We start from the raw sequence: 19,487 nt of genomic DNA, 5'->3' as shown, positions 1-19,487 counted from the left end.
GTGTACGAACGAGTCCTCTCTCACTCTCTTCCCTCGTCCTGGCGTATTATTCTCCTCGAGATGTGCAAGCGAATTTCTCGAAGCGACCAAAGACCGCGCTTCCTCCTCTTTTTCTTGCAAGATCTTTCGAGATCGATAAGTACGGTCCACGAAAGGAAAGATGAGAGATGAAATTTATCGAATCGTTATCTTCGCGAAACGCGGTAGCACTTACGGAATATCGTAAATACGACGTCGAAACACGTGTGAGCCTGCTACCGCGTATCATACGTAATTTGCATTCGAATGTCGGAAATTATTTTACTTTTTTTCTTCCTCTCTCTCTCTCTCTCTCTCTCTCTCTCTTCCTCCATCTATCTCTGTCTTTCTCGAGCGCGCGCGCAAGCGGGCGACTCTAGGGGAAAAACGACTCGCGCGCGTTCCACGTCCACGTCGCCGTGTTAATAGACAGGACGAGAAAGTTTTCTAATCTAGCGTTACTTCGACTCGGTATTAACATTGAAAACCTGTCTACTCGAGGTATTTTTTGTGCTCCCTCGGTACTACCGGCGACGTCACGCATCGACGAGCATAAGTCGATTTCCGAGCGCGGACGCGAGAAGGTTTGTCAAATTCTTTCTTTTTTACGGCATTTTTCTTCTCGTTTCCTCGTTCCTACGATCGATTAAAAGGCCGAAAACGCGTCCTCGAAAAGATCTCCGAAAGACGATCTCGGTCTTGCGAAATATCGGCGTCTTTGAAACTCTCGACACCCACTTTCGTTGGCGGACCACTTTCGATCATAAACTTTATGTCTCTATATAACTATAGATCGAAGTATGCGATAAAACGGAATGCTCGAGGAACGAACGTAAAATGACATAGCCTGCCGCGTAAGATTATGCGTTAAAGTGTAGCTGCTTTTTTATCGTACGGCCCCGTCCGATACGTTGCGGTAGCAACGACACGCGTCGTCGTAACGTCGCCGAAGATCGTCGAAACTGGTAAGGAACTTGTTTCGCGCGCATTTCGGAAACGTAAGTGAGTAGCGGCCAAGGAACGTAGGAGAGAAGCGATCGAAACTCTTCGCTTCCGGCGATGATCGAGATATCCGGTCCGTCCGTCGCTCCTTTCCTCTTGCGAATTAACGGAAGAAGGACGATCTTGCTCGCAACTCCTAAGAGGTTTTCCTCGTGGCATATCTCAAGAGCGTATCCGTGGTTTCGGGGTCACGGAACCTGCAGCTCGTTTGCTCGCGCGGTATGGGTGTCGCGTATCGGTCGCTCTGGCGCATACCAACCAGAGAGATCCTATCTGCTGTGCGCGCTGTCGCGTCGGAACACGCTCACGCACGGACTGCTATACCGAACGTTTCTCTCTCTCTCTCTCTCTCTCTCTCTCTTCGTCTCTCTCTTCTTCTCTTCTTTTCTCCCGTTCTAAGAAGGCGCGCGCAGCAGCACGCCCGTAGAGAAATTTCAAGGAGAAATCGAAATCGATACGAGATCGCTCCCGAAAGCGGTTCTCCGACTTTCCTTTAAGCGTTCCGCGCGTTATCGCGCTAAACGTTATCGATAACGGGACATCCCTGACGACAGGGAAATGCTAACGCGTATCGTGGCTGAACGAAAGTCGATTAATGGGAGATAGAAGCGCGTCCTGTTTCTTGGACACGCACGTCCTCGTGCTCGAGGACGATAAGAGATTCGAAGGTCTCGCTTGTGCGCTGTGGAACGAGAATCGACCCAAGATCGTCGAACTTGGATAGCGTCTCTCCGTGAAATTTCGAATATCTCGAAGGATGATCGACTCATCGGACGAGTTCGAAGCGAGATATCGTCTTCGCGAGCTTCTCCGGTATATCGATTTTTCTCGACGACGACGACGACGTTCAAGGACGATCCGCGTAACCGATTACCGAACATTCGTATCACTCCCTAGCACCTTCGCCCTTCACCTTCGCCCGTTTTACCATGCTCCTCTTTCTCCCTTCTCTCTTCCCTCGCTCGACGTAGTACGGCCTACTAACTTCAACATTGATTTTCGTAGCGTAGAGAGTTTCACGCGCACAACCTCGTCCAAGGACGACCAGGAGCTACGATCCTGCAACCTCTCGCACGAGAGCTCGAGCTACGAGCTTCGAAAGAGACGTAATAATTCGTGCCCCGATTACGATCGGATCCTCCGTACGAGCTTGGACGATGATTAACGAGCCTATCGATTCGCTTCGTTACCAAGTCGTTGCATAAATCGATCTTAAATTTATCACACGACAAGTCGAGAAAACGGAGCCTGGGTCACGCAGTTTCCACGTCGAAAGGGGGTCACTCGACTCCTTTCGTATGTACCAGCCTCCTTCGTAAGGACGGATATCTATATTTGCGAGGATCGTAGATGGCATTTATTTTAAGCCGGCTAATGGAACGACGATCTTAGACAAATTGGTTAGAAGGAAGGAACGTTCGGTTTAAATTTTACAAGAGCTTCGCACAGATCGAACTTTGCGACAGGCTAACGTTCTACGTCATTTGTCCTCCGAGCGAAAAAAGACGTTTGGCTGATTATTTCCGTGTTCGATTCGATTATCGGTAACGGTGCTTATCGTCGGCGAGTACGTTACGTATTCCTTCCCCTGTTACATTTTTAATACGCCCGCCGGATAATTCAAAGGATATTTCAAAGATGTCGCCTTTTCCGCTGTCCGGAAAACACCTTCGCGATCGCCCGTTGGTCGCGGCCGTTCGGCGCAGGACCGCGACGGCGGGCCGCGCGCCGCTCTTTTAAAAGCGATCAACGGGGCATAGCGAAGCGACGGGGAACGAACGGCGGCAGTGGTTCCTGTATCGTTCTCGCCTCGTTCTCGCCCCGTCTAAATTTACACGCGAGCAATTACGTGGATCGTAACCGGTTTTGACTTAGCCACCGCGCTCCATTGACTTCTCGCGGCGACTCGAGCGGCGCGCTCGATTAGAATTTCACCGCGCGCGCGCCCGTACGCTCGCGCGGGTTGACTCGGCCGATCGTTCTTCCTTCCTTTCGAAGAGGATTCCCAAAGCAAAGAAATCAAACGGACCTGTCGACGGTCCCGGGCGTCGCGCAACGCGTTCACCGCCGATCTCTTCGCGGTATCACTGCCCGGAGTATAATTACGAGAGATAAGACGGGCTCCACGTACAATCCCGTCGACTCGCATCGCCCCGAGCACGATATTCGACATATGGGACGCAACTGAGGTATTTATCGCGATAGATTCGAAACGTCGACTCGATCGAAAGGCTATCGCGCAGGCTATCGTTACGGGAGAGACGATCGTGATAACGAGACGACCGATAGTCGAAATGTCGGCGTCACGGTTCGTACGCGCGCGATCTCGGTACTACCGTTAGGAACACGTGCGTCGCTCGTCTTTGCGTAATAATTACAGCCGTGACTGCGATTTGCCCGCCAACGCAGGATGTTTTATCTCGGTGCACTTATTGCCTCGGATAGAACAGCGCAAGAATTCCTCGACCGATTGTCTCTCGGGGACTTGTGCTAATTGTTATTACCGTTGAGAACCCGTCTGTACTACCACCTATCGCTCTTTCTCATTGTCTCATTGTGTCGCGCTCGAAAGCAACGGATCGACGCTGTCGTCGAAAATTCTTTTCGTCGGTAGCCTTTTCGTCAGCCTTCGCCATTCTCAAGTACGGGCGAACCTTCGGGCCTACGTTGCGTACGCCTCGACTCGAGGAGAAAAGGATTTTCGTATTCCGCGTGCACGGACGACGTACCACGAATACGCCGTTTACCTCTCGCATGCTATCGGCGCCCTCTGTAATTACTCCCTCGTGGCGATTCAACGTATCATTAATACGAGTTACGTGAGCAAACACGTTCGAGAGGTTGCAGGAACGTTTAATATCTCGTTACGTCGTTCTCGCGCGCTCTCTCTCTCTCTCTCTCTCCCCGTCTCGCCCACGGCAGGCCCCCACCTCGTTTCGCGACTCGTTTCCTCGTAAAAGTCCTTCTTTCGAGGAAGACTCTTCTCTCCCTTTCTCGTTCCTCTCCGTTTCTTCTTCCGTTTTTCGACAAATCTCGCCTAGGAGAATCGCTCGCGACGAACGCGCTCCGCGGCAATCGCTGGCCGTCTCGAGAGGCTTCAAGAGTTAGAAAGTTGTTTAAACGGCGAAAGTAGTTTGGAGGATTTAGGAGCCTCGATTAAACGCTCCTCTCGTCCTACGAATCTCGCCGAAAATATCGTTGGCTCGATCGGTAGCCACGGAGAAATTCTTATAGCCGTCCATTTCCGTCCGCCTCGCCGACGGAGATCGGAAAGATTTCGAGTTTTAATGTCCGATCAAGATCGAGTATCCTATTCGAGATCTCCGGGAAGCACGTAGGACGCGAGGAGGAAGATCGGAGATTACTCCTTGCCGAATCATCGTCGAGGATCACGCGAAAGAAAGTGCGGATGATACTTGCTCGTGCGGGACGGGGTAGGAGGAGGGGTAGGTGCAGCGCGGGAAAGGAGTACACGGGCGCATGCGTGTACGCGTGCGTGTAAAAGGAGGCTAAGAAGAGAAGAAGGGAAAGGTGAAAAGAGAAAGAGCGGGGTACCGAGACGGAAGGAACGACGAAGCGAGCGCGATGTGGATAAATGGCGGGTGGGATACGTTCGGCCCTTCGAACGCGCCTTGGTTGCCGGCTCGATTCGCTCGCCATACGGCAAGCGTTTGCGCGCGAGTAAACTCGCCGCGGGCGGTATAGAAAGCTAGATGGGATTAAGGTACCTATTACGATATTCCTACGATTACGTCCTCCCGCCTACTCGACTCGATTTCCACCGCGAAATCGCTCTACCGACCGGAATCTCCGGCGTTTCTACGACTCTTCTCTCTTTTTTTAGCGAATGGCCGTTCGCTGGACGAGACGTCCGAGATTCGTCGGTCCGATTCAAATTCGTGGAAACGCCGATAACGCTCGTGCCGACTACTAAAAGACGCGATCCGTCTGGAATCTTTTTACGGACCCTCCAGCCGCGAAACGTGCTCCGAGTCGTCCGGCGAGTCATCCTCGATGCACGACCGAGACTGTCAAGAGCCCGGTCTTAGCTTTTTGCAAGCAGCAGACCGATATGGCGTAGATCGTTTTATAATGAAATTACAAGCGAATAAATCTTTGGACGGCTCGTTTAATCCGCGATATAGCATTGGTGCATCGAATAGGAATAGGCCAAAGTCGGAGTCGAGCTCGACAAAAAGCGGCGAACGTCCGATCGCGCGGTGATCGCTCAATCGAGCGTGCGCGATCGACGCTACCCGTCTTACGAAATACGCTCGACGAAGATACGCTCGCGCGGTGAGTATACACGGTGCGTCTCGGAGCCGTCCGTGAAAGTTTACGGACACGAGCGATAATTCCACCTCCGCGCCGACGTATCTCTTATTTGGACGATCGTACATCGGCGCGTTATCGCTTACGACCTTATTTGACGACTATCCTCGTCCGCTCGCGGTCTCGTGAAAGTCTATTTCCCTGGCCGTTGCGTTCAGTGTCAGGATTAGTTTCGCAACGCGTGCTCGCACTCGCGGTTTCCAGAAACATTTGAATCGCGCGTTTATGGTCGTAAGTCGAAAGCGACGCTTCTGATCCTTCGGCGATCCTTCTTCTCTCGCGGCTCGATCGATCGACTCGGCCGCACGTCCAAAGATTAGATTTTCGAAAGTTCGCGTCAACGATAGCTGACAAAACTTGATGAATATTTCATTCGAAATCTCGACAGGCGACAATGTTTCTTATCGTCTTCCCGGCCGGCGCGATATCGTTTCATTCTCAACGTCTTTACGTCGAGTAGACGCTACGACGCGGATTAAAGGGAGGGAAGCGCGCCAGGAAATTCTATATACGAGTATGACGGAATGTTTAATGACTACGAAAACGTCGATTCCGGCGCAAAACGAAGAGCGATCGCTAAAATAGACTCTGCACGGCTGAAAGATTGATGAAATGCGAGTGCTTTCCGACCGAAACTTCTTCGTAACTCGGAATTAACGAATCTATTTTCACGGCACCGTGTGCGCGCCTCTCCCTTCCGTTCTCGTCATCTTCGTTTCTATAGGCGATACTTTGTTCGGAAAAATTTATGTTCCGGACAAACTCGAGATATTCTCAGGGCGAATACGTTTCAAGTGTCAACAGCTTTACAAAGATCTACTTTATTTGCCAAAGCGTTCTTCCGTCGTAGATTCGCTTTCTTTCGGAGACGTTGTCTCGCGTTTCTTCTTCGCGTAATCGAGAACGTCGCGAAAGTGGAATTAATCGAGTCCTTCCCGAAAGTTCCTCCTCGCTCGGGCGTAGATCGTAGCCCTAACCGACCTTATTAATCGGCGATTATCCATTCGCACGGTCTCGCACGGATGCGGTGACCCCTATAGATCCTTTCTCCTCTAACGCGTCGAGAAGTTAGCCGGTGCCAACTCGCGGCAGCTGACTGCAAGGTGCTAGACGCGCGATTCGTCTTTCATTTTTCTCTCGGTCGTATTCATTTATACTCAGTTGCCCACCGCGAAAGGAGATACTCATCGCTCGAGGATTCCGTAAGATTCGTTAAGATGCTCGATAAGTCGTTCGAAATCGTCGGTATGCGATCTTCGAGCGAGCCAAGTTCCGAGTCATTTCAACTGTTTTTTTTTTTTTTTTTTTTTTCTTTATCTCGAACGATCCTTTTCGGAGACAGTTTTCGAGATGGCAAAAGAGCGAGCCGAGATTATTTTACGCGATCGAGCAATCGCATACCGCGAGTTCTCATCGATCCGACCGTTCGATGAGAATCTTTTAACGCGAACCAGCGCGACGTTGGCTGACGCACCGTTGATGTCACGAGAACTAAAGAAAAAAGGCAGAAGTGCAGTATCAGATCGAGCCGAGAAAATGATCGTCCTCGCCGATGACTCTCTACCTTTCGTCCTTGGAACGCACCGACCTTCTCGATTTTTCCCAGGCAGCGGAACGAAAGGCAGATGACTCCAGCTGTCGTCAGCGTTCCCTATCCTCCATATCGATAAAAGAGAAATCTTAAACCCGGGGAAACGTTTCTCTCTCTCTATACGTATATCTGTCTATCCATCTATCTATCTGCTTGTCCGTCTATCTCTCTTGCTACCGGGAATCTTTTAATACTCGCACTATTTACCGTTACTTACACTTGCCTTGAAACTACGACGCGCGGCGTTACCTTCGGATAAACGTAGGATAAACGTGAGAACACTAGCGGAGGCGTTACCTTCTCGTGATCGAATAAACTCGTCCGACGTCCAAGGGAACGATCGCCGCTTTTTCGTAAACGTTAGTAATCGTTCGGCAAGGAAGAACGATTAACGCGAATCGAAGCGAATCGGAAACGACGGGGGTACGTTCGCTGTACGACTAGTAAAGAGCGCTGTACTCCTCGCGCGAGAACCTACGCGACGACGTAATCGATGGTGCAATTTACGGTTCGGAACTTTCGCGGGAGAGGTGCACGATCGACGCCGAGATAAACGCTCCGAGCACGTGCCATGAGTAATCGCCGAGACATTCCAAAGCGTAGCCGGACATTGTTTGTGCTCTTGTATTAATATCGAGTTACCGTGCGACGCGGCGCGGCCCGTTTAGCGGCCCAATTCGTGTCTACCGCGAGCGATCGCCGTTCTCCGTCGACCCACGGATCTCGAAGTTTCTTTACGTTTAACACCTGTCACACGTTTCTTTCGATCCTTGCAAGCTAATTTCACTCGCGAGCAAAGAAGCGAGGCGGATCGAGTCATCGTTCCTCCTTCGAATCTCTCCGATGCGGCGTCATCGCTCGATTAGAGATCCGCCATGGCTCGCATACGATTTCGATGAAAGTAGTCACCGATCGTCCTTTCTACCGCTATCCCATAGTCGACGATTCGACGCGCCGTCCGCCTGCCAACGAACAAACGTCCGGCGAAGACGAACGTCGGAGCATCGACGTTTCTCGCAGGCCTCGAGCATCCACGCCAATTCGCCTGAACGGACCGATTAAAATTCGACCTTAAGGTACTTTGTCTCGACGACAGGAGTCCTCTACGAACGCGTCGGTTTCGACTTATATCTTACGATGCCATTTCTCGTCGATCGTGCACGTCGGAACGATCGAGGGAGCTCCGAGTTCCCTCGGAAAACGATCGAAAAAGTTTGCGGAATTTGCATCGTCGATTGACGATATTCGCGAGGAGATCGAAGGGGACAGAGATATACCGATTGGTCGTTAAACGAGCCGTCGCGTCGTTTCTACGCCCGAACCAACTAGTTTTCGTAGCAAAGTCGTCCGGCAGGACGATTGCAATTAAGACCGGTCGAACCTGCCCGTGTTGCGGACGCGCCAAACGTGGCCTCTTGCATAACTATCCGACGCGTTTTGCAGGATGCGTCCTCCTCGTCTTCGCGTTCGCGTTCGCTCCTTTTTTTCCTTCCTCTCCTCTTTCTTCCCTTCTCTCGCGTGGCAAAAGTTCTCTCGGATACGTTCTCTTTAGCTCCTTCATCGTTCCTCCGCTTCCCTCTTGCTCTTTTTGCTAGATTCGAGTACGAATAATTGCCGAGGATCTTACGTGTTCATCTTGTAAAAGTTGACCGGCGATCTCTCAGATTTATGTGCGTGGACTTTCTACCACGTTCACCCGTATGCGCGTGCGAGCGAGAGACTCGTAAAACGCGAATTAAGGAGGAACGACGAGTGTACCCGTAAACGCTTACACGGCCTCTACTATGATTCAACGACATGGGAATCGCTTGCGCGTCTCGCACCTTCCTCGCTCCGTTCTAATCCTTTACCTCGATCTCGCTGCTTCTTCCCTTTTTTGTAAAATTTGTCCATCCTTCGGAGAGTCGTTCGAAACGAAATATCCTCGTGGAATACGATAAAGGCCGGGAGAAAGGGCAGATCGGGCGGTGAGCTCGACGCCCGTCGAAGCGCGACGTCGTTGATCCTAGCCCCGTTCCTTCGCTTCGGTCCTTCTCTCCGACCTTCTTAAAAAGGGACCGAGCAATCGATACTCGTCCGTGGAACACGCATGCGAAGATCGAAGCGTGGGTGGAGCCGACCTCGACACCAGCCATCTTGCTTCTCGGATCGTTTCTTCAAACGGATTCTTCTTACCGTTTCTAAAAATATTGATGGAGATACTCTCTCTCTCTCTCTCTCTCTCTCTCTCTCTCTATCTATCTATCTATCTCTCCTCTACTCCGTTAACGTCTGCTATGCCCATCGCGTCCTCTGGTTCGCCTACTCAATGACGAAATTGCGAATTTCGCAAGACAATGTTACCAGGAATATAATTGCACCGGTAGTACCTCGCTCCGGAGATTTCTATTTGCCTAGTCTTTCAGCTTAGGAATTCAAGCGTTCAACGCGTTGGAGAAGACGAAACAAGTATCGCTCTTACAGGCAAATGGAAAGAGAGAAAGGGACGATAAAGGATGTCTCTCTTTGTCTCTTGTTCTTACTTGAAAACTTTTCGTATGATTTATCACCGGCATGCTCGTCCAACGCGCTTATTTTCCTCTTTATGGTTGATCGATAATTTATCGTCGTTCGAGAACGTCCGAATCTCGGCAACGGCAACGATCGCGTCGTCGTCGTCGTCGTCGTCGAGTAGTAAAGATCTTCCGAGACGGCCTCTACTAGCGAGTACGACCGAGGAGGAGAGGATTTCCTTCGAAAGATTTACGGCTAGACTTTCGCCTTGATGCACGGCCCCTTTCCGATGGTTATCGCCTTCGCGTCGTTTTCGATAGCTCGACAAAAGTTTCTCTTCTTTCTCCAAAGCCTTCGAAGTTCGATACGTCTCTTTCTCTTCTTTTTTTTCGTTCCGATATTCGAATCCTTGATCGACGGACGTATCGCTTCGTTCCTCCTCAAAGTTCGCGTCCGTCCGCAGGAAATGCGCGACGTCGTTTATTTAATTACGTCGAGTGCGAAATGCGGCATTATGTCTATATAGATATGTACCGCACTTTCTCTTATTACAGGATCGGCAATCGGGATATCGGGAAGCCATTAGATCTGTAAAAATATACGTGGATACAGACGCATAAACGCGCACACACAACTCTCTTTTCTAGCATCGCCACCGGTTGACGCTCGCGTTGCATAATTTTACTTAATTTTTCTTTCCTACTTATTAACGACTTATCGTTTAACGCGTACCGAAAGTCTCTGTCGTTGTTCGGCGTACATTGAAAGAGATACGAAATACGTGGACGCAAAAAGCGTCGCGAGAGAATTTATTTCCGGGCTGAAGCGCGTATCAGAAATTACATCACCCTCTCTCTCTCTCTCTGTCTTCCTCTCGCGCACGCAGGCCGATCGAAGAGTCTTGTAAAAGATAAGACGATTCGAGTTCGAGCACGATGCATATAAATTCGAATCGCGCCAGAGAACAGTAATTCCTCGTACATCTTGGATCGTTCTGTGAAGCAAAGGGTCGAGGGGAAGATGATAAAAATAATGAAAATGAAAAGCTCGGGGTTCGTTTCGTAGTTATGTTCGTTACATGTACCTATATTATATCCATTGATCTAATTAATCGTCTCGAAGAGCGGAGATAAATCGGAGGGCGAAAGAAAAAAATTGATTGGGTCTCGCTGCACCCATCTCGTGAGATTTTTCCCTTCTCCCGTGTCATACATACCCTTCCACTTGTTCGTCGCGGAGGTGGCGGAGAGTGCAAAGGAGAGTGCAAAGGAGAGTGCTCCAGGCCGGAGCTAAGTCGGTCTCACGGTAGTTATTCGGGGTCAGGGGGCGATATAGGTACCAACCAACCTACCTACCTACCTACCCAACTACCTACCTACCCATCAGGCCTACTGCGTGTCGCAAGCGTCTCTCCGTGTCCTCCTCCTCCACCTCCTCCGCCATCTTCGTTCTCTTGCTGCCACCGACGCGGCGGCTCTCTTCTTTCACCTCCTTCGACAGTATGCATCGCACTCTAATCCGTCCTAGCAACTTGGTTGCATTCACCCACAGCGATTTGCCTCTTTGCTCGCTCGCAGCTGGAAAGCCTGCACACACACACGTGTACGTAGAATGCGTACATACACACAGACCTATAAAAGCTTTGGAAACGTGCGCGAACATTATCGGGCGCCACGACTCGTGCTGCTCCTTCTCTTTTCCTTCTTTCTCTTCATTTCTCTCTCTCTCTCTCTCTCTCGCCCTCCCACTTTCTATCTCTGCTTCTCTTTCGCTCTTGGCGCAGCAACACCAGGATCGCTTTCTTAGATCGTCCTTTCCGCCGTGGGAACAATCGCTTTAACGGAACTTTGTCCGCTCGCGCCTTCCTTAATTCCACTTAGATACACGTGTATATCGTACTCGCCGATATCTATTTAAGCCTACGAGAGAGGGGGAGAGAGAGAGAGAGAGAGGAAGGAGAGAGAGAAATCGGCGATTATCGTACTCGGCGTCACGATTCATTCCGTACACCGTAGGAAAGAGCGACGCGCGTGCTACTATAATATTTATCTTTTATTCATCTATAAGAAGCATTTCCGCGATCGTTAGAGAAACGAACACGATGAAGACGTCACGTTAATGCGAATAGAATAACGCGCGTTATCGGACGTTCGACGAATCGTTCGCCGAGTATTATTTCAGGACGAAGCTCGTTTTTGACGCCCTAGAAATTTCGCCTCGAGCGATATCTCGTGCGCGAAAGAAAGTATCGCGGGAAGAAAAATGACGAATGGTCAAGAGCGTTCTGCATACGCTCGGAGATGTTTTAACAGAAAAGGATATGTTCTTTTTCTCTTTTTTGTTTTCTTTTTTATCTTTTTTTTTTTCTTTTCGAAGACGCCTCGATACGTCGTGTGAATCTCCCGAAAACATGTCCACCGGCCATTGACACAAACTGCGATAACATTAATCTTGGACAAAATTTAATTAAAGTGAAAGCAGCCCGTTGCGCCGCGCATGCCGCTCGTATATCAATACGGCTTTTTAAATCGGTGGGACGCGAAATCGGCGACTTTCAAAATAATATCCTTTTCATTGGGATAACGAACGGCGACGCCTTCTTCTTCTCCTCGTTTATTCGAGAGAATTTTTATTCGATGCTCGCTATCTATTCCACCAGCTCGGTAATGTCTCGGAGGAAAGTTACGAATGGCAGCGGCATCGAAGCGACGATACACGGACGCATAAATAACGAAGGAGAATAACAGCGAGCGCGAGCTCGAATCACCGAAAGGTGTTCCTTCGTATCGGGAGGTACGTCCGATAATTCGCGTAAGAAAATAATTCAACGTCGATAGGGATAATTGGAGAGACTCCGAAGCGGAGAACTCGTTAGCGGATGGCCGAAAAGGAACGAGAAGGAAAAGGATAGATAGCGAGAAGATTTCAGGAATATCTCTTACTTAGCGGTGAAAGGGTTAATTATGATCGTTCGACCGGAGTCTCTGGAGCGTACGAAGCCCGTTCCGGAAACCGTTTCTCGCGTGTGGGCGAGAAGTCGAGGCCGAGTCGAGACCGAGTCGAGACCGAGTCGAGACCGAGTCGAGACCGAGTCGAGACCGTGTCGGGTCTCCAGGCCCAGACGAGAGCTTCGGTCGAAGACACGCGTCGTCGTCGAGCTCGTACTCGCACGCGATTACGCGTCTTGCGGGTACGACGCACCGAGACCGGGTCCCACTTTCTCTCACGCAGGTAGGAGCGCGCGCCTCGCTTAGGTGTGCCTGCATACGAGACGGGTCGATCGCGAATGCTAAGCGTTTTCTTCCAAAGAAAGTTCCAACGTTCTGCCGGCTTTGTTGAAAAGTGGAAAAGCTTCGCGCGCGCGCGAGAGAGAGAGAGAGAGAGAAACACGTATAACTCGTTGGAATTTATCTCTCGCCTCTTCGATGTTTATACCGCCTCCTGGCAAGAAGAAAGGAGTATCGGCCGGTCGAAGAATCGCTCGTTAAAAGGCACGCTTTACGTCCTACGCCGCGAAATCAAAGGCCACGCGCTCTCCCGACCGTGTGTCGTTAGACGCGACTATTTTTAGAGGAAACGTCTCTTCGCCTTCGCTAACGTTCGATTTTACGAGCGATATCAAACGAAACGTCGACTATCATAGTTAGTTTTACTTTCGATAGTTAATTTTCGAGTCGTCGATCGTCGCGATAGGCAACTGTACTTTCCATCCGGCAGGTACATCGGGCACCTTCCCAATGAATTAACTCGGACGTTCAGGAGAGGCGAAGGAAACCTCCGGCGAAAGGGTGCCGACGATAGGGACGAAGCAGGGTAGGGTCGAAGGATGGGAGAGGAGCCGGGTGTGCACGCGACGACGACGGTGGCGATCGTACCGCGGCACGTGGAGAGGCGTGGTTCGTGGGAGGGACGCGTGGACCGCAGTAATCCACTTGGCACACGCTGTTCGGCAAACCCTACTCTTTCTCTTGCCGCTCGACACCCTACCCTGTCCTCTCCTCTGCCTTTACCCTGCCTACGTCGGCCGAGAAAGAGCCGAGCCGTGCCGAGCCGAGCCGAACCGAGCGGGCTCGGAGGACAGCCACGTTCTTTCTTCTTGCACGTGCAACCTGTTCAGGTGCAGCCGACTAAACGCTCTCCTACGTAGGTGGGGAACGCAAGCACTTTACTTACTTACGTATCGCCGTCGCGATATCGTTACCTCTCTCTCTCTCCTCTCCCTCTTCTACCTACGTTTCGACGGATAGACGCGTAGTCCGAACCGAGCGAAATGTCCTCAAATCTCGATGAGCGCACGGTAAACGACGACTCCTCGAACGGACTAGAGAAAAGTTCGATCTCTAACGGATTCGTTAACGAGACACATAATAATGGGATTCTATATGTTTAGAGGTGGGGAGCGCGAGATAAATACGCTCGGTCCCACCTCCCTCGTCGACGTTCTTTTAATTTGCAATAACCGTGACGCTATCGTCCCTAATCGTCTCGGCAATTTAAACGTCCCCCCTTTTAAATCGATGTCCTCCACGATGAGATCTCTCGCGACTTAGCTCGAGAGCGTTTCAAAGTGTTTTACCAACGGGTAAAAAGTCACGGGGCGAGGGTATCGTGATCGCCTATCTCGATGTGCTATGCTAGTTTCGGAAGGGAGAGGAATTCGTCCGGCTGTCGTCGTATCCGATTACGTGGTTATAACGCTTTACATCATTCTCAATAACGTTTAACGCGTTTTCCGAACGCGCGAATACTCGAGACGTGGTCGCTAAGACGTATTTCCGTGCTGTAGTCGAAAACGATCGAAGGATCTAAAAACGTTGGAAAGTTATGAGAAAAATGGAAACACGATAAGTAGATAGAACCGTCGACCATCCCTCGAGATAATATCGCGCAATAATAATCACGGTGGGGCCTTCGCCGGGTTGCGTCTATAGAACGGGGTGGTAGTATTTTAAATGCCAACGATTTCATGTCTCCCTGGGGGTGCCGATGCGACCCTATATAGGAAGAGGCGTCGGCGTCGAAGGCCTCAGTCGACAAAGAGAAGAACGTCCTCCTGATATCGCGCTCGTCCTTGGACGCGCGACAGGAAGAGATTTTCGAAGGAGGCACGAAAATTAGGAAGAATCCGAGAGCAAGTGAAAGTGGTTCTCGAAATTCGGTTGTACGGTTAGCCGCGGGGCCAGCAACAGGGCCGGCATCCTTGGCCCGTTAGAGATCGCTCTCCTCTTCGAAATATTTTATTTCCTAAAATTCCAACGTTCCGCTCGTATCCTTCGCGAATGTTGAAACGTTTTTTCTACTCGTTTCTGGTTTCTTCTGGGCAGAAATGATCGTCATGGACGACGGTCACTCACCGTATCGAAGATATTGTACGTACTTACCCGCATATCATTACGCGCACATAAAACGCGATTCGTTTTCGAGTAGAGCATTTTCTTCTCTTGGATAATGCATGTACATACATATATATGCATACATACGCGCGCGCGTGTGTGTGTGTGTGTGTGTGTGTGTGTGTATGCGTCTAGGCGAGATACGAAAATACGGAAAGATTAAAACCAATAAACGGCACGGCACGATAATGGAACGCGTGTCTCGCTGAACATCCGACATCGATATCGCGTTTGAAATTAAACTTTAGAAACTTTTTCCCGACGTATAACGTCGCATCAATGCGAGCGTCTATTTTCTTCTTTTTCTACCAACACGCCAGGTGTACAATGCGCGTGACCCATTTTTCCATCGTTCGATTCGTTTCAATGTCGAACGATGAAAAACGTGTAGGAGAATCAGATTGATTGATTTTGTCTTTGACGAAAAACGAGGGAATTTCCGATGGCGTATGAAAGGGAGTACGAGATAGGGAATATTTACAGAATTTCTTGTATTTTCGCATTGCAGGGCAGTTGCATTCGCCGAACGGCGACAGCGACAACAGCAACGGTAGCCAACGTGCGGTAGCCGTTACTCGAAACGAGATAGAGCAGCAGCAACAGCAGCAGCAGCAGCAGCAGCAGCAGCAGCAGCAGCAGCAGCAGCAGTCGCATCGGCAGCGACAGCAGCAACGACAGGCAACAGCTACCGTTCCGGTTCTCGGTTGCACAAATCACTCCTCGATCACTACGACCACGACGGCCTTCACAGTCGCCTCAAGTATGCTTCTGCTCCAAACACAGGTGGGTTAATTACTATACGTTCGAAAGTCTATCTTTCGTTAATCCAACTTTGACGTTCTCCTGAAATCGAAAAGCAATATATGAATAGATATCGATCCGATATCGTCTAAATATTGAAACATTCTCCGACAGCTATCTTTGTCATTAATTTTCTCTTTTTGATTTGAACCTTAAAACGATTATATTTTTAGAAGAGATAAAACGAAGTTTGCGATATCTTATGCGCTCGTACATAACGGTTCAAGAACCGGGATCAGGATCATCCACCTCGCGTTTTCAACGTCTCGATCCTCGACTGGTTAGCATCGCGTTCCGTCTGCATTCCAACCCACTATCGTAATCTGCATTCGGACTCACCTACGTTATCCTACTCGTTTCCTTCTTCCTTTCTTTTCTCCGTATGAAAAGGCTTTACGCGCAATTAACTCGATGAGCGATCTCGAGGCGAAGAACCGTGCTCGAAATTAGCGGGCTAAAGTCGGTTTTAGCGTCGAGGAGCCCTTTAAAAGGCTCTTCTGCGAAGGACGCGGGTTTTGCGGTGCCTCTCTCTCTTTCTCCCTCTCTCGAGGGAGCGATGAGCAAAATGTCAGCCAGAACGGTCGACTCAAATTGAATATTCTAATTCTTTATACTTTTACTGCAACCTCCGATCTAGGCCTCTCTACTTTGCCTTTCTTTCTCCATTTCTATCGTTCCTTTCCTTTTTTTGGATCTTACATTTTTTCCTCTTGCGAAAATTTCCTTTTCGAAATGCGAACAGAAATAGCTTTTGGACGAGAAAAAAATAATGCGGGTCGAAATGATCAAAGTTGAGCTAAAAAGGTATTTTTAATCGATCGCTCTTTTCTGAATATTACTCTCAGTCGAGTACATCGTGGATGTTTATGAAAATAATCTTTAAATACGCGGATAAGAGAACGACCGCTCCTTGTTTTATTTACTCGCCTTCGAAAGAAGAAAGGTTGATCGACTCTATCGAACGCCAGGTTCTAGGCAACACGCGATACTGTTCGGTCTCTCGGAACATTCTAGCTGCGCACCTCGATTGCGTACATCGATGTCTCGGCGAAGTGTAATCGCGCTTCAACGAAACTTGCAGTTGGTAACTTGGACCTATCGCTGGAACGACTTTGTTTAGACGAGCGCGATACTTTTCGGCAAAGATAGCGAAACCAAAGGCCCTCGGGTCGATTTTAGGCTCGGTTCTCTTTCTCGAAACGTTCAAATAAATATATCGCACGCGAATATTGTTTAAATTTCAGAGTCCATTTGGATGCAGCAGTTTCGCGGATTTGTTGAGCGCTCCCTACACGGATTCCGCGGATGCCGGAAGTCTGCCGGAGGAGCTGGATCCATTTCCGGAGTTGCAGCTGGGTAATCCGCAGGGTGTGCCGACGAGCGATGAGCCGGCTCAACCGCAGCAAAGCGTTCATCATCAAACGGCGCAACCTCCTCCTCCGCCACCACCCCTCCCCGAAGAAATTCAAGCAGATTCGCTGAGGTATTATTTTTCTGAGTATTTATGATCCGCGTGCGTGTATAATCGAATCGACTCCAAGACCCAAGAAAATGAGTGGTCCAAGCGGTCCCCAAAACAGAACGATACTCTATTATAGTCCCACGCCATTGCCGAGCTTCCAAGAGACCTACACGGTGCAACGATATACCAGACAGGAACTCCAGGGTCTCGGCATCAAGATGGACGACGACTGTTACGACAATTCGGTATATTCCTGCGGCACTGGTCACTATTCCACCGATTTCACACCGGCCGTCTCCTATCACGAGCACCACAACCAACAGCAACCTCATCAGCAGCCGCAACACCACCATCACCATCCCCAGCATCATCAGCAACAACAACAACAGCCTCAACCGCAACAACACCATCATCACCATCAAGGCTATTTTTCGACGGAATCGGCACCGACGCCTACCGCGGCGATGCCGTCGCCGTCGAGTCATCGGCAAGATTCACCTTACGGAGTAGCGGTGACCGTGCCTATGGTGTACGGTCAAGCGCCTACCATCACCGGTGGTTCCACGGTGTCGGTACCGGTTCCTCCAACGGACATATGTCCAAACATCGAAAACATCGTCGTCGGTCCTCCGCGTTCGCGAAGAGCGTCTTTGCCGACTCAAAGGTCGGAATCAGCGAGGTAATTATTCCGAGAAAAGGAGCGATCCTCGAACGTCTGCATATATATATATACATATATATACATATCGTTTGACATACTTTCAAGTAGTAACGAGTGAGAAAAGTTATCGAACCGTTTTTGATTGACATCGACAGTAGTGGCAGCAACGAGTCTCCCAAGGCACGCGGGGGTGGTAACGCGAGCATCGCTAGCATAGCCAGCACCGCGAGCACAGCGAGTACCGGGAGTTCGGTCAGTTCACCGTCGTCCGGAAGCGGCACTACCGGTGAACGTGCACCGCCAAGCCCGAGCCAGTTGTGCGCCGTTTGCGGGGACACGGCAGCGTGTCAGCACTACGGCGTGCGTACGTGCGAAGGCTGCAAAGGTTTCTTTAAGAGGACGGTCCAAAAGGGTTCCAAATACGTTTGCCTCGCCGAGAAAGCTTGTCCGGTCGACAAGCGTCGCCGAAATCGTTGCCAATTCTGTCGCTTCCAAAAGTGTCTCATGGTCGGCATGGTGAAAGAAGTAAGTCGATCTTCTTCTTCTCCTGCTTCTTCCTCTTGCTCCTCCTCCTTCACGGACCCCTCCGTGACCTTCGAGAAGACGATAGGTACTAAGCGTTCGTTCGACAGGTCGTTAGGACGGACTCTTTGAAGGGCCGTCGCGGAAGATTGCCTTCGAAGCCGAAATCACCGCAGGAATCGCCGCCGAGTCCGCCGGTATCCTTGATCACGGCTTTGGTTCGAGCTCATTTAGACACGACGCCGGATAGAATGAATCTCGATTACTCGCAGTACAGGCAATCGAGACCCGGAGATTTGTCCGTCACCGAGGCTGAAAAAATTCAACAATTCTACAGTCTGTTAACCACCTCGATCGATGTGATCAGAAATTTTGCCGACAAAATACCTGGCTTTACGGACCTGGCACGAGAGGATCAGGTGAGCGATCGTCCTCGACTATGTGCATCGTACTCGTGCTCGAAGACGACGAAGATCGATAAGCTCGTACATTTTCTAAAAGGTCATTCTCGACGAGCGTCCGCCTCGTTTCGACGATAAGAGTCGTGCTCGTTCGAGTCGTCTACGAGTTTCCCATCTCACGCGTCATCCGTTACAGTAGTACCGACCGCCGAACGCTCCGCACAGCAATGTTTCTCTTTTTCTTTTCTCGCAGGAATTGTTGTTCCAATCGGCCAGCCTGGAACTCTTCGTCCTCAGGTTGGCTTACCGTACGAAACCCGAGGATACAAAGTTGACATTCTGCAACGGAGTCGTCCTAGCTCTCGAACAGTGCCAACGTAGCTTCGGCGACTGGCTCCACAGCATTCTCGAGTTCTGCAAGTCTCTTCACGGGTTGGACGTCGACATTAGCGCGTTCGCCTGTCTTTGCGCTCTTACCCTGATTACCGGTGAGTAGTCTCGGTTCGTCTTTGACTTCTCCTTATCCGGCTGTCATTGGTTATTCTCGACTCGACGTAGATAGCCGATCAATTATTTATCGATCCGGCCGATCGGTTATCGTCTGACTCCGCGCGGCACGCGATGTGTCGACGTACGTCGAGAATCCACCCGCACGAAATGACTCCGTTCCTAGTTTCGGATTCTACCTAGGATACCAACCTTTCCTACTTTCAACGGATCCGTCAAATTTTCGTTTTCAGAGAGGTACGGCCTGAAGGAGCCGCATCGCATGGAGCAACTGCAAATGAAGATCATCTCGTCGTTGCGCGAC

General features: G+C 50.2%; 1 protein-coding gene across 3 annotated transcripts in view; it reads left to right on the top strand.

The window, feature by feature from the left end:
• The window catches only part of LOC127066706 (probable nuclear hormone receptor HR38), a 34,489-nt gene that overhangs the window by 10,430 nt on the left and 4,572 nt on the right, over positions 1 to 19,487 (top strand). For 2 of the 3 annotated variants that reach the window (XM_051000746.1, XM_051000744.1), the window contains exons 2-8: positions 15,338 to 15,612; positions 16,875 to 17,113; positions 17,229 to 17,771; positions 17,909 to 18,278; positions 18,386 to 18,694; positions 18,930 to 19,164; positions 19,417 to 19,487. The exon at positions 19,417 to 19,487 is cut by the window's right edge and continues 4,572 nt beyond it. In XM_051000746.1, coding sequence (XP_050856703.1) covers positions 15,338 to 15,612; positions 16,875 to 17,113; positions 17,229 to 17,771; positions 17,909 to 18,278; positions 18,386 to 18,694; positions 18,930 to 19,164; positions 19,417 to 19,487 — 2,042 coding nt within the window. Of the gene's footprint in view, positions 1 to 6,693; positions 14,806 to 15,337; positions 15,613 to 16,874; positions 17,114 to 17,228; positions 17,772 to 17,908; positions 18,279 to 18,385; positions 18,695 to 18,929; positions 19,165 to 19,416 lie in introns of those variants that run through there. The other variant, XM_051000747.1, reaches the window with a different exon arrangement.

This window comes from Vespula vulgaris, chromosome 10 (genome assembly GCF_905475345.1).
Source record: "Vespula vulgaris chromosome 10, iyVesVulg1.1, whole genome shotgun sequence".
NCBI classification, from domain to species: domain Eukaryota; kingdom Metazoa; phylum Arthropoda; class Insecta; order Hymenoptera; family Vespidae; genus Vespula; species Vespula vulgaris.
This window is presented reverse-complemented; position numbering and strand designations above follow the sequence as displayed.